Genomic DNA, 15794 nt, shown 5'->3' with positions numbered 1-15794 from the left:
AATACAGTTCCAGTCTACTTAATCTCACCTCATATGGAAATCATATCATCCTCCAGAACCAGTGTAGCAAGTCTTCACTGCACTCTCTTGCTCCTAAACCTCTATATTTACCACAATATTCTTGGCTTCATCCTTGGCCATAAATAGGACCAAGAGATATGTGTTCATGCAGTGCAATACACAAATTATGTAATATCAGTACTTCACACAAATTACTTTGCCATATATTGATGCCATAAAGATAAAAGCATCTTTAGTTAAGGTAACAATTATTTGCTTAACAAACTTCATATTTTGCTTCGTATTTTAAAGTGTAAGCAATATAGTGGAGATTAACTGTTAAGAAATATCCAAAATACCTGTAGTATATCCCATAGCTCTTTATTTTGCACTGCTAGAGAAGCAATTTGTGATTGCAATGCCATTATCTGGTCAGGTCCTTTTACACTAGATTTTACGGTTTCCTCACTTCCACTACCTAAAGACAATTAGATCAGAAAATACACATACTTGAGAACCATTTTTTAAAAAAAAAGATTTTAAATTTAAACTGTAAATCAAGTTAAATACTTAAAACTAATTCACACACAATAAAAACCAACGTGCAGTTAGTAATTATAATTTCAAGTACTTTTTCATGCAAATTTCCATGTGCTTTGTATTGGAAGCACAGAGAAGTGAAAGCAGCAAAACCAAAGAACTGAAGACACCATCTGAAAAAGTATGCTTTTAAATTAAATTAGATGAAAACTTTCCCAATATAGTCACTGTTCATTTGTGGGCTAGCATATACTGTCTATCCCTAATCACCTTTAAGAAGATGGCAGTGAAGTCAATTTCATAAATGACTCCCAGTTTATCACAACAAGCTCCAATAAACAGCCATGTAAAAATAACTAAATAAGGTATTTGACATGGTTAAGGGATAAATATTTGCCAGGACACCAGAGATAACTTTGTCACCCTTCAAAGTGCCAAGGTAACCTTCACATCCACCTGAAGGGGGAAAAGGACTAGTTTAATAGCTTATCTGAAAGTCTACGACAGTGCAGTACTCCATCAGTACTGCAGTGGAGCACCTGCCTAGATTGTTATGCTCCAAGTGTTTGGAGTAAGACTTAAACCCACAACTTCCATTAAGAGACTAATGGATCTGTTATTCAAAGATATTAAGAGTTATGAAAAAGAAATTATATTAAGTTAGGCCAGGAATCATTCACAATCTCATCAACTGCTGGAATAATATGGTCACAACATGGAGAGGTCATCTGGCCCATTAAGCCTGTACAAGCTCTATACAAGAGCAATCTAGTCAATCCCACTCCCTTGCCATCTTCCCACATCCCTGCAATTTATTTATTTACAGACACTTATCCAACTCCCTTCTGAACACATTTAAATCCATCTCCATTACCATCCTTCAGTCCAATCCAGACCCAACCACTCACTGTACGAAAGACTGTTTTCCTTATGGTCTACTCCTGCTTCTAGAATGCTATGCCTGCATGTGTAATTAATTAGACTGCAGCTAAAATATGTCAATTTTCCATACTTTAGGAAGGATGATGGAATGATACTAAGATCATGTAGGACTGTAGAGGAACAGAGGGATCTTGCCTGAAAGGTAGTAGGAGAGCCAAATAAAGAGATTAAGGTGACATACTGTATGGGATATACCTCTTTATTGGCCAAGTCACAAAATACATACTGAGGAAAGTCATGCTGTAACTGTGTAAACATTTGTTGGGCTGCAACTTGGGTACTGGTCTGGTCAGCACACTACAGGAAAGACATGATTGCACGAGAGTGGAAGGAGGAGTTGAGATTTACAGGAATGTTACCAGGGCTGGAGAATTATAGTTACAAAAGAGGGACTGGCTGGGCTGCGGTTATTTCCTTCGGCATGAAGGAGACGGGAGATTTAACTGCAGTGTATAAAATTATTAGAGGCCTAGATGGGGTTAGCAAAAGACCTCTTTCTCTTAGTGTGTAACTAGGTGGCATAGATTTAAGTTACCAGACAAAAGGATTAGAGGGGAGTGATTTCACTCAAGTGGAAGGACATTTGGAACTCGCTGCCAGAAAGTGGAGAGAGAAACCCTCATCACTTTAAGAAAACATATCTGGATGAGTGGAAGTAGAGTCATAACTTGCAGGACCATGAACCAAGAGCTAGTAAGTGGGATTAACCTGATGTTCATTTTTGGCCACCTTGGACACATGTCCCTTCATGCCGCAAATTTGTGATTTTATGACTAGGTTGCAAATTAATCATAGGTTGAGGAATGAGATACTTATTTTATGATGAAATACTAAAGATACCAACTCTTAGCCTACATACGAACAAAAGGCCAAGCAAAGATCTAATTGAGGTATTTAAAATTATGAATAGTTTTGAGAAAATACATATTTTCCACAGATTATTGAGGTGGTAGCCAGATTATTGAATGGAGTAATCTGCCCTTTTTTTTTAAAGAAAGGAAAGAATTGCCAGAACATGAAGACCATACACAAACAGTAGTCAAAGCAGAATTTATCATATGTTTTAAAAGGGAATTGGAAAATCATTTGAAAAGTTAAAGGATATCAGGAACTGCCAGGGATAGGCATAGTTCACAACTTTGAGCTCACAGAAGCGCAATGGGGTGAATGATATGCTGTAAAATTCAAGTAATTCCACAAGGCAGAAACTGTTGTACGCTTGGCTTACAAAATGTTCTGCAGATCACAATTCAAAATTGTAAAACAGCAAGATTCCAATATCTTGTAGGCAATTCCCCATCATCACATTCTTGATTCCCTCCATGTACAATATCTAAATCAAATAGCTACATGGTAGGTGGAGCAATCTCCTCGTTGATTTCAAAAAACAGGCCTTATTAAAAAGAAAAGCTAATACCTGTTGATGGGCTTTCAGAGTTTGACACACAGCTTGGAGGAATATTAGCTGGGGGATACATGCTAATGTTGCCTTCAATGACTCTAAGTTGCCAAGAGTAATAGAGAGTCCAGCTCAACTTCTTAAACCAGTAACAGATTTCATTTTGAATTTATAATATAGAACTGCTTCACTGGAAATTGAACAGTTGTGCTGAATTTGGCCTGTTTTTACAATGGAGGTGAATTGGGAATGACATACTACACACAAATAATCAAGATTAGCCACAAGCAGGTCAACAAACTCGTTATACCTATTGATTCAACTGGTATTTCTTCATTATTCCTACATACTTTTCTTTTGAGGTCATTTTGTTGTGCCTAAAATGAAGAAGAAAAAGCATTAACCTAAAGGAGAATCAGTTTCAAGGTCCGACAACACTTCAATAGCATTCGGGAACCAGTCTGGATCACCACAGAAAGTGAATGTGGAGATTGCAATACATATTCAACTCGTACTCAATGATTGCAAAGCAGGCAACACTAACTTCTTGCTATCTGCTCATTTCAATAACTCAAGCATACAGCCAGTGTACTAACTACACAGAGGTTCATCCACATCAGCTGATGCAACAATTTAAGCTGAAGAATGTCCCATGGACCACATCTATGCCCATCTGTTATCAACAGATCTAAAATTACAGCACAGATGATCATTGGACCCATCAAGTCAGTGTTGGCTTTATTGCTGATTGTGCCATTCATATAAAACTCTCTCTACTAATCAGAGGGAAGCTCGAGGGAGACATCTAGGCCACTGGCAATATGGAAAGGGACAACAGAGGTGGAGAGAACTGGGAAAAGCCAGAAAAGTGAGCACCCAAGACAGCAAAGCCCAAATATGAAAAGAATGCAGGAGAAAGACATGATAGAAAATGCAAAAACTGAAGCAAGCTTGGACTGAGAAATACTGCACTGATGAAGACACATATCATATGAGTGGTGCTTTAATGTTTTGAAGACACTGTACATCCATCTTTCCTTGGAGAAACACAAACTTGCCAGTGCTTTTAAAAAAAAAGAGAGGTACTGACAATCACTGAATGGTACAATATTGGTAAGCAAAGGTCTCCATGTTGTTTAATCACTACACTGGAGGGTTTGGCTGAGGTATTCCAAAGTTGGAGATCTGAGGCAGCCAGAAGCCACCACCCCACAAACATGTTCATAAGGTAATGGATTATGGACACTAAATTGGTACACGTAGTGCTTAGCGTAATGCTATTACAGCGCCAGCAACCCGGGTTCAATTCTGGCTGCTGTCCGCAAGGACTGTGTATGTTCTCCCTGTGTCTGCATGGGTTTCCTCTGGGTGCTCTAGTTTCCTCCCACATTCCAAAGATGCACAGGTTAGGAAGTTGTGGGCATGCTATGTTGGCGCCAGAAGCGTGGCGACACTTACGGGCTGCCCCCAGAACACTCTACCCAAAACATGCACTTCACTGTGTTTCAACGTACATGTGACTAATAAAGATATCTCATCTTATGGGGAACAGGCAGGACAGTGGAGTACAAACAAGGTCAAATAATGGCAATTGATGCCAATTTCAAAGGGCCTAAATACAGTGCTTAACGACCCAGACATACTGTATCCAAGTTCAAGACTGACTAATTTCTAGAAGCAACCTTTTTTTTTAAAAGAAGTCTGGAAATAAAAAGTAAATGTTGAAATCAGGGAAGTCCTCAGCATGTATTAAAAGGAAATAGTTAAACAGGAGGCAATTCAAGGGAAGATTCACCCAGTTGATGCCTGGAATGAAGTTGTCATCTCATTAGGAAAGATTGAGCCTATACTCATTGCAGTTTAGATGAATGAAACATGACTTTGTCTTTCCACAAGATTTTGAGGAAACCCGATTGAGTAGATGCTGAGAGGATGTATTCTCATTGTGGGGAATCTAGAACTACAGGCATAGTTTCAGAATTTAAGAGAGAGAGGAGGATAAGTTCCTTCTCAGAGGATCCATCCCTTCTTGGAGGATCATGAATCTACTCTAGAGAGCCATAGGGACTGAATCACAGAATATATTCAAGGCAGAGATAAATACATATTGGACTAAAAGGGTTACAGGCACCAAGGGTTATGGGGAACAGACAGGAGCTAGGAGTATAGGCCAAGCTCAGATTGACCATGACATACTCAAAGATTCCCACCATCCAGGCCATGCCATCTTCTTGCAGCTACCATCGGGCAGAAGGTACCAGAAGCCCGAGGTTCCACACTACTAGGTTCAAGAACAGCTTCTTCCTTCAACCATTTGGTTCTTGAACAAACCTGCACAACCCTAATCACTACCTCAGTACTGCAATACTGACCATTTTGACCACTTTGCACTACAATGAACTTTTATTTTGTTCTAATTGTGTTCTTCCATGCAAAAACTATGTACAATTTATGTTTAATTTATGTTTAATTTATGCTTTATATCTGATGCTGTGTGTCTGTGATGCTGCTGCAAGTTTTTCATTGCACTTGTGCATACATGTATTTGCGCATATGGCAATTAACTCGACTTTAACCGACTCAATGGTAGAGCAGGCTCGAAGTGCTGCGAGACATACTTCTGCTTGTTTCTTACATTATTCAAACATAATTACCTCTTGCAAGTTTTTGTCCCGCAGTTGTTGATTTAGGTTGTGTATCACCTCCAATAGATTTGCCTTTTCTGCTTGAAGTTTTCTCATTTCATCATTTTTCTCTTCTTCCTATCCCACAATTATATCAAAATGAACAAAGACCATCTCAGAATGGGAACAAAATGTTATATTGCTTGTAAATAGTACATGTTCTGCGACCGCAATTGACATTTGGAAACTTACAAAAAAAATGTAACCTCTTGCTTTTAAAGAACATCTACAATTGTGGTTCATGCATTATTTTCCGAGTGCTGTGGAGATCAAGTTTTTTTTTGGTCCAAAATGCAATAAATTGATTAGTCCTTGGCTCCCCAACAGACCATATTATCTACTACTTTGCAAAGACAACACTAGATATATTTCTTTAAACTCCAGGTAAAGCAGAAAAAAAAAAGAACCTTTTGGATAAGATTCAAGTACCGCAAATCTTCTTGCAAGTCTATACAAGTCATTGTACCAGATCCCTTTTCCCTCTAGCATGAAAAAAATAGCATAGTAAGATGCATCAGCTGTCACCTGAACTCAGTTAACTATCAGTACCAAACACTGAAATGTCCGTAATAGGTCTTTTTTCCTCCCGATTGATACTCGGCATAATCCACTGACTGTTGAAGCAAAGTTAAAATCCTGTAACCCAGATCTCTACAGTCAAGTATGTAATATTTCTTTGGGTTACAGAAATAATAATGTTGAACATTAGGTTAAAAAAACACCTTAACAGATGTTTCTTCCTCTTCAGATGGTGCAGGCTTTGATGAACGACAACTATGGGACTCTGGAGAAGGTACTTCACCAGACTGTGGCCCCTAGGATAAAATATCACATTAAAGAACTGACTCCAGTAATAGGTCCTCATAAGTAATTGAAGAAAAATCAAACCTTTATGCATGGATTAAAACTATGACAAAGCTAGTGACAAACCATTTTTAATATATTTCACATAAACTGATTTGCATTCTGTAATTATTTTTATTATTAAATCAGAGGGCCATCAGTTTGCTTTTACTTTTACCTGCAGAACACTGGTTGGTGGTGGTGGTGCTTTTCGTTTTTTGGGAGTTCCACTTCTATCTGCATTGAATTTAATGCCAGGATCCAGCTGAAAATTTTACAGATCAGAAACGTAGAGGAATTAATTCTGTTAGTAAAGATTGTGAATGTTAAATTGAAACAATGAGTTAATACATGCCTTCTTCAGTTATTTGTTCAGGCTCGTGAGTGTTCACTCAGTTGAGAGTTTATCATGCATTAGAAAAATCTATATTTAAAATAGGTAATAATGCTGGATTCATACAAGTTTGAAGCACATGGATTAGCTGCTATAGTAGTGATAGATTTCTGAAGGAAAGGGTTAATAACCCTTTTGAACAGGCTTGAAAAGGTAGAAATATGCAGAAATCATTTACAAGGCTCCAAAAATCACTGCCACCAACAGGCTTCTAATTTGCAAATACAGTTGACAGAAGTACAAAGACAAATTTCACATGTCCCAGTGACCAAAGACTCCTAAGCTAGCTGGAACAGAGAGACAGCTGAGAGGCGGTTCCTAATGCAATACAAGAGAATGTCAGCAAGATTAGTTTTTGCCACTGGACTTCAAATGGAGTTCAGTGGCAGAATAACTGATAGAATCGATCTTCCAAATCCCTCAGCAAGTCCTGGTCTTCGACAATAATGACGACCAAGCGATAATCCAGACCATTGCTTGATGTTGCTTTTACATTTGTGTAAGTTTTTTTAATGGTCACTGCAATGGTCAGTTTTTTTTGTAAAAGTAACATTGATTAATTTACAGCACAATGGTGCAGCAGGTAGTGCTGCTGCCTCAACTGCAACTCAGGTGTGATCCTAATTTCTGATGCTCTGTGAGAAGTTTTCATATTCTCCCTGTGAATGTGTGGGATTTCCCCATGGTGCTCCAGTTTCCTCCCATATCCTACAGATGTGTTTGGAGATGAATTGACTACAGTAAATTACCTCCAGTGTAGGTAGGTATTAGGAAAACTAGGATGGAGTTGATGGATATGTGAGACAGGATAGGCTACAGGGAAATAAGGAGAGGTATGGGATTCCTCCAAGTGCCACAGACTCGATGGAGTCAGATTCCAGCATCTGCAGTTTCGCCTCATGAGTAAAATGGCCTCCTTCCATGTCATAAGAAGATCTGAACAAAATAAGAATACAATTCCCACTAGCTACTCCCCAGGTCCATGATTCACTGGAACATCTAAAAGACAAGACTACTCACAAACCATCACGATGCTTAACTACTGGGAGAGCTATATTTAGTCCATCTTAACATTTGAGATGACTATTCTGCAATACTCTAATGGAATAGAAAAGTCCTGATCATTGTAGTTGCAACAGAATAGCAGATTTAAGAATCAAAAGGGTCCAAGTTTGAATTTGAATATTAAAAAAACAGGAAAGGTTGAGGTTTTGAGGCACAGCAAAGTATTGTTGCATTTTGGAACTTTTGTTCACAGGTGAGGTATGGGAAGAATAAATTGTTTTAAAATATTGACCTTAAGTATATTCACCCAGTAACTTTTAAAATGGCAGTGATGAGAAGTAATTAAAATGCTAATGTATTCATGCATTAGTGTACTAGCTGGATACAGATAAGGAAAAAAAAAGCAGATGGAGCCGGGTGTGGGACAGGAAGGGGCAGATTTATGGTAGAGGCTAGAAATTTTGTGGCAAGCCTCTGTTGTCTCAGCACTCTCCTCTCCTCCTCCCCCACCTGGCTGCATCTGCCCATCAACCCCCCCGCCCCCCCCCAACCTTTCTGGTTCCACCTATCACCTAACAGCCTCCATCTCACCCTTCCTATGTACTGGCTTTCTTCTACACTCAGACCCAGACCTGATCATCCCTTTGCCTCCACAGATGCTGACTGACCCGCTGTGTTCTTCCAGCAGTTTTTTTTTTGCTCCAGATCCCAACATCAGCTGCCTCTTGTCTCTCCATCCTACATTTTCTATGTTTAAATAAAATGATTACGCTCCAAACTGACTGACTGTGAAGTTCCTTGGGATTTCCTAATTTGTAAATGGCCCCATCTTAATTCAAGTGTTCTTCATTCAAATTAAGGAAAGTCTTTTTTCCCTCCACCCAATTGGAGAGACTGAGCCCAATATTACAGAGCATGATGGAGTCTAACTCCAGTTTCTGTTGAGCACCACATGAAAGCCATTCAGACAACAGAGGAGGAAATTTAAAACTCTAAGCCCTGCAGTGGAGAGTTTACAACTTCCAACAAGAATTCAAAGAACTTCAGCCAGAGTTCTGATTGTTGCCACCGTGGCTCTGGAATTGAGCACGTCCCCATTCTTCTATCCACTTTCGGAGAGCACAAATTCATCTGGAGAACATGGAAAGTGACTTACAGGACAACACTGCACTCTTGGTGATAAGAGGCAGAGAGTAGTGGTGGATGGGTGTTCATCTGACTAGAAATCTGTAGAGAGTGGTGTACTGCATGGATTGGTGTTGGAACCTGATGAGAATGTAGGTGATACGATTAGTAAGTTTGCAGACAACACAAAAATTACTGAGTTGTAAATAGTGAAGGAGGTTGTCCAAGGAAACACATCACCTGGAAAGTTGGGTGGAACTGTGGCAGATGGAACTTAATCCGACAAATCCGAGGTAATGCACTTTAAGAAGTCAAATCCTGGTAGGACATATGGAGTAAATGGCAGGGACCTTAGGAGTGTTGATGTACAGAGAGAACTTGGATTACAAGTACACAGCTCCCTGAAAGTGGTGACATATGTGGATAGGGTAGTGAAAAAAGGCATTTTGTATTGCTAGCCCTCATAGGCCAAGGGACTGAATATAAGAATTGGAATGTCACGTTGCAGTCGTACAAAACCTTGGTTAGACCGCACCACGAATATTGTGTACGGTTCTGGTCACCACCTATAGGAAGGATATGGTAACAATAGAGAGTGCAGAAGAAATTCGTCAGGATGTTGCCTGGAATGGAGGGCTGTTGTTATAAGGAGAAATTGGATATGCTAGGTTTATTCTCATTGGAACATAGGAGACTGAGGGATGACCTTACAGAGGTTATAAAATTATGAGAAGCACCAGGGCAGGGGAGTCTAGAACTAGTGGGCACAGATGTGAGGTGAGAGGGGAGAAATTTAAAAGGGATGAGGGATACAGTTTTCACACAGAGGGTGGTGAATATCTGGAATTAGCTGCCAGATGAGGTGGTGGAGGCAGATATGACTACAGTGTTTAAAAGACATTTGTATAGGTATCGGGATAGAAAAGGCACAGAGGAATATGGGTCTAATGTGGGTAAATGGGATTAGCATAGATAGGCATCACAGTTGGCGTGGATGAGATGGGCCAGAAGGGCCCATTTCTGTGCTATAGGTTTCTATGATCCTTTGGATATTCATCAGCACAGCACCATGACTTTTTTCACACTCCATGGAACGCACAGCCTTCCTCTCTCAGGGTGACAGCATACCCATTCTCATCCAATACCTCTGCTGTGCATTTCTGGCAGCTGGCTCAGGATGCTCTGGGTGATGAATATGCCATCTGCAGAATGCATTCAATGGCCTCATCTGTTGGAGCTGCTGTCCTGATGCTCATCTCCAACTCCCCAAAATGATAGTGCTAACTTCAAATCAGTATTGCATTGCTTTGCATACTTCCTGCAGACACCAGGCTTCTTTATATTGACAAAAGGAAACACCATTCAGAGTTTAGGTAGAAAGGAAGGACAACAAATGACAGCCACAGGTGATAGAAAATCACTTGTACAATGTTGGCCAAGGTGGATGTCAATTTTGGCTCAGTCGGTAGCACTGTTGATCAAGAAAGAGGGCTGTAGGTGCAAGGCCCACATCAGAGACTTAAGCACAAAGGCTGGGCTAACAATCCAGTGTAATGCTAATAAGTTCTCATGGAACAGTACAGCACTGGACAGGCCATTCAGCCCACGATGCCCGGCCAATCTTGATGCTACTTTATACAAAATGTCCTCCTCCTGTATCATCCATATCCCTCCATTCCCTTCATATTCATGTGTCCATCTAAAAGCCTCTTAAACGCCACCAAACTACCTGCTTTCACTACTACCCCGGTAACTTATTCCAGGCACCTACTACTCTCTGCATAAAAAAACTTGCCCCTCATGTTGTCTTTAAACTTCCCCCCTCTAACTTTAAAAGCATCTCCTCTGGTGTTTGACCTTTCTACCCTGGGGAAAAGATTCTGACTCTCTACCCAATTTATGCCTCTCAATTTTAAAAACCTCAATCAGGCCTCCCCTCAGCCTCCGACACTCTAGGGAGAACAATCCAAGTTTGTCCAACCTTTCCTTACAGCTCATACCCTCTAATCCAGGCAGCATCCTCATAAACCTCTTCTGCACCCTTTCCAGTCTCCACATCCTTCCTATAATGGGGCAACCAGAACTGCACACAATATTCCAAGTGTGGTCTGACTAAAATTTTATATAGCTGCAGCATGACTTCCTTACTCTTATACTCAACACCCCTACCAATGAAGGCAAACAAGCCACGTGCCTTCTTTACCACCATATCCACTTGCGTAGCCACTTTCAGCAAACTATGGACTTGGACCCCAAGATCCTTCTGTACCTCAAATGCTATTAATGGACCTATCATTAACTGCATACTTTCATTTGACCTCAAAGTGCAACACCTCACACTTGCCCAAATTAAACTTCATCTGCTAATTCTCTGCCCATTTCTCGAACTGATCGATATACTGTTGTATTCTTTGATAATCCTTTACACTGTCCACAACTCCACCAATCTTGGTGTCATCCACAAACTTGCTAATCCACCCACCTACATTTTCATTGCGGAACACCACTGGTCACTGACCTCCAGCCAGAACAACAGCCTTCTACCCCTACTCTCCATCTTCTATGGGCAAGCCAGTTCAGACTCCAAACTTGCAACTCACCCTGGATCCCATGCATCTTTATTTTCTGAATCATCTTTATTTTCTGAATCAACCTACCATGAGGGACCTTATCAAATGCCTTTCTGAAGTCCACATAGATGACACCCACTGCCTTACCCTCATCAAGCTCCTTTGTTGCCTCCTCAAAAAACTTGATCAAGTTTGTAAGGCATGACCTGCCCTGCACAAAGCCTTGCTGATTGTCCCTAATCTCATCTGCACCTCAAGCATATGCAAAATATCCTTTGGCACTATTTTGAAAAAAAAAGAGAATTCATCCATACAGTCCAGGGCAACATTCCTCAGTCAACATTATCGACAATAGATATTTAGCCTTGATCTCAGTTTACTGCTTATGGGACCATGGTGTCTACATTGCAGGTCAGTCGGGTTCCTACATTACATCAATGACTACTTGATGAATACACTTTCAATGTACTTCATTTGGTTTTAAATACCTTGCAACATTCTGAATTCATGCAGGGACAAGCGTCTTTCTTAAACAGTATTTTGGTTCGAGGCACACACAGCTGTAGTGAACATTCAATCGTCTTAATGGCAAAAGACATTAAGGATATGGTGGTACTTGAAGGACGCAGGTTGGCTGAACAAGAACTGCTGGAGGCCAACAAATGCTCTTTGTCCTGGTAAGTTAATCTTTCAATTGATCTAAATATTGATCTAAATCTAAATATTTAATAATTGCACTTAATGTTCTCCAGACTTCCAAGAAGTGCCCATGCAAGGCACTTACCATAGTGTAAATTCTTGGAAGATTGATTTGAAAACTCAATCAAGCTGATTGAGTTTGTGCAGACCAGAAACATCATACAATAAAAAAAATCTATTTTGAATTTTGAATAAAAGTGAACTGTTTCATCTTTTACAAAGTCAGTTAAGGTTTTAAGCACCTTAATAAAATTTGCAAAGCTTAATTTACTGCTAGAATTAGTACGTCAGACAATTATTTTTTTGCCTTGATCGTCACACTCTAGCTTGAAGGACACCAGCTAAATGCAGAATAAAAACATGAGTACAAGAAAGATGATTTTTTAAGCAGATCAAGACAAGTAGCAAGTGTTAAAAACCTAGCATTGTTATTAATACAAAAATGGTGTGAAAGATAATTGTCAAAGCAAGTAACTGATTGCTGATAAGTCTATCTTGAAATGTGCTAGAACTATATTGCAGTTGTTATTAATGTCATCTTTAAACAAGCTGTCATGTTACGTCAGAAATTTAAGTGTTACCTGTTTCGACACTTGTGCAGATTTCATATCTGGTTAAAAAAATTAAAAAAGGAAAATTAATACATTATGACAAAATACAATACAAACAAATCAATTTAGTAATTTGTTTCAAGTCTAGCAACTATAATGACTAAGTCATCTGACAGCATGACATAATTACACTGGTCTTAATTCCCTACCTCAAATTTTGAATGATGCTGCTCATTCTTAGTTAGCCCTGCACGACTCATTGTTATCGTGAACGTGTCATACTAGGCTTTTTATGTCGCCATGGAAATAAGCTTGCCTATATTTCACGCACAAGTCTTATCACCATCCCATAATCTGTTTCAATTAACATGTTGACCAGATCATGTGTTTAAAATTATACATACTACATATGATTTCTTATGTTCTAGACTTCTGCAGTTCATTTATTCCAAGTTAATTCTCATTGTTAAGTGTACGTAATTGTTACAATTGAATATATTTAAAGCTTTTTTTTTTGAAAGATAATGATTTATGTTTATTCTAATTACTACTGGTGAAGGATTTTTAAAAAACTAAATAGAACCATAGAACACTACAGCACAGAAAACAGGCCATTCGGCCCTTCTAGTCTGTGCCGAAACTTTATTCTGCTAGTCCCAGTGACCTGCACCCAGTTCATAACCCTCCAGACCTCTCCCATCCATGTATCTAATTTATTGTTAAAACTTAAGTGAGCCCGCATTTACCACGTCAGATGGCAGCTCGTTCCACAGTCCCCCCACTCTGAGGGAAGAAGTTCCCCCTAAACCTTTCCCCTTTCACCCTAAAGCCATGTCCTCTTGTTCTTATCTCTCCTAATCTAAGTGGAAATGTTTAAAGTTAAAGTCAATAGAAAGATAAATAAAGGCATCCAAATTGCAAGTTTGTGGAAATTGTAGACTGCAATTTTTTGGACCAGGTCACCAGCACCAAGTTACGGATCTCTCTTGTAACACATGTGCATAACATGTACCCTATTTTTAGAGAGTAATGTTCAAGCAATTACATTAATAACCACTAATATATTTATCCCAGATTTATTGCTTCAACATTTTGCCAAGCTAACTTTATAAGATTTGTTGGGGAAACTGATGGCTAGTACTCAGAGTCACAGAGTTATACAGCACAGAAACAGGCCCTCTGGCCCAACTCCTCCATGCCGACCAAGGTGCTTTACCTGAGCTCGTCCCATTTGCCAGTGTTTGGCGCCTATTACTCTAAACCTTTCCTATTCATGTACCTGTCCAAATGTCTTTTAAATATTGTAGTTGTTCCTGCTTACTCAAACTAAATGGAATAGGTTTGTGAAAGATACATTGCTGTTTGCTGCAGATTTTAGTTGCATTTCATATTAGATTCTCATTTAATTATTTTCTTATAATAGTTCTTAGGGACTGGGTACAAAGCTGAATAGGAATGATTAAAAAAAAAGACTTCCTTCAATGACTAAGAGGCCAAGTCTCAAGTTGCTCTGCCTGACAAGTGACCAGGTAGGAATTAAATTGAGAGCAGACAAACCTAATCCCTCTGATCTACCTGCCTTCCTGTTGCGTCTGAGGTCTTGTGCGCTGACAAGTGCGACACTTGTAGGAAGACTGCAGATCTGAGCCTCATTCTCCTCTCAGAGGATAGTGAATCTCTAGAATTCTCTGCCTCAAAGGGTTGTGGAGGACAGATTATTAGATATCCTTAAGGTGGAGACAGATAAATATTTGAAAGATTGAGGAATTGAGGGTTATGGGGAACTGGCACAGAAGAGGAGTTGAGGCCTATTCCTCCTATTTTCTTGTGTTCTTGTATCACAAGACATCTACATGGGAATGTGATACGGGCTTGCACATCAACACTAACCATGGTGCATCACGAGTCAGAGGAACTGCAGTAAATAAATTTAATTTTAGGCTTTCATGCATGACAGCTTCTCAAGCTACATTTATTTCATATTGTTCTGATGCTGTGAAATCTTCTCTGGAGTACAAATGAAAAGGATTTTCTGCTTAGGGGTCCTAGAACAATAATCACAAATTGTAAAGTGAATGTACCAGCAACAAATACAAAATACGTCTTCATCCGTGCAAACTTGCATACACTGAGATATTAATCAGGAGTTTTTAAATTGAAACAATGTCTCATTCATCAAAAATAGTGTAAATCTGTAGATTAAATGAGTCAAAATATGGTGCTAGGCATCGCATATTGCGAAGTGAGAAATACGATTAAAAATGTAACAGATCATGAAAAATAAAATTAAAAGGAGAAAACAATCAAAAGAAAATAATGATCTAATTCAGTAGCTCAAAAGAAAGGATTTTCTTATTCATAGAGTCAGAGAGATGTACAGGCCCTTCGGCCCACTGAGTCCACAGTGACCATCGGCCTCCCAGTTTACACTAATCCTGCATTAATCCCAATTTTTATTCTTCCCACATTCTCTTCAACTCCTCCCAGATTCTACCACTCATCTACACAACAGGGTCAATTAACAGTAGCCAATTAACCAACCGACACTCAGGCCTTTGTGACGTGGGAGGTAACCAGAGCACCCAGAGGAAACCCATATGGTATCAGGGATACTCCCCACAGACAGCAGCCAACTCCTAGCTTTAGTCTCCTTATTTAAGGAGAAATATATTTGCAATGGATGTTAGAGGTTAGATGCTGAAAGAGGGTGTGCAATTGTGTGGTCAAACAAAACAAGGTATAGCAGAGTGGTTCCCACCCTTTTGCAATCTTAGCACAATGGAAAACAGATTGGTATTCAATATTTCCAACTTGATCAAACTATAAATTAAACCGACAGTTGGAGTATAGAAGCAACCATTCCACAGTACACCATAATGAGGCTCAAACACGCAAATGGCATAATGGCTACATTATAAATTATAAAATAGGTTGAAGGCATTTGAGAATTGAAGCATCAAACCAGGAAACTGGCTGGTAATTTTGTGTTAAATTCCTAAGTAATAGTTTTCTTTTTCATCAACTAGCTACATCAGTAAACAA

At 39.4% G+C, this 15794-nt stretch overlaps 1 protein-coding gene across 4 annotated transcripts in view; it reads right to left on the bottom strand.

Annotated features, from left to right (window-relative positions):
• rai14 (retinoic acid induced 14) overlaps positions 1–15794 on the bottom strand; it is a 199379-nt gene that overhangs the window by 25635 nt on the left and 157950 nt on the right. For 3 of the 4 annotated variants that reach the window (XM_052010039.1, XM_052010040.1, XM_052010037.1), the window contains 6 exons: positions 12783–12811; positions 6587–6673; positions 6288–6380; positions 5536–5643; positions 3192–3258; positions 360–478 (listed from right to left, as the gene is read on the bottom strand). In XM_052010039.1, coding sequence (XP_051865999.1) covers positions 360–478; positions 3192–3258; positions 5536–5643; positions 6288–6380; positions 6587–6673; positions 12783–12811 — 503 coding nt within the window. The remainder of the gene's footprint in view (positions 1–359; positions 479–3191; positions 3259–5535; positions 5644–6287; positions 6381–6586; positions 6674–12782; positions 12812–15794) is intronic. The other variant, XM_052010041.1, reaches the window with a different exon arrangement.

Source organism: Pristis pectinata, chromosome 2 (genome assembly GCF_009764475.1).
Source record: "Pristis pectinata isolate sPriPec2 chromosome 2, sPriPec2.1.pri, whole genome shotgun sequence".
NCBI classification, from domain to species: Eukaryota; Metazoa; Chordata; class Chondrichthyes; order Rhinopristiformes; family Pristidae; genus Pristis; species Pristis pectinata.
This window is presented reverse-complemented; position numbering and strand designations above follow the sequence as displayed.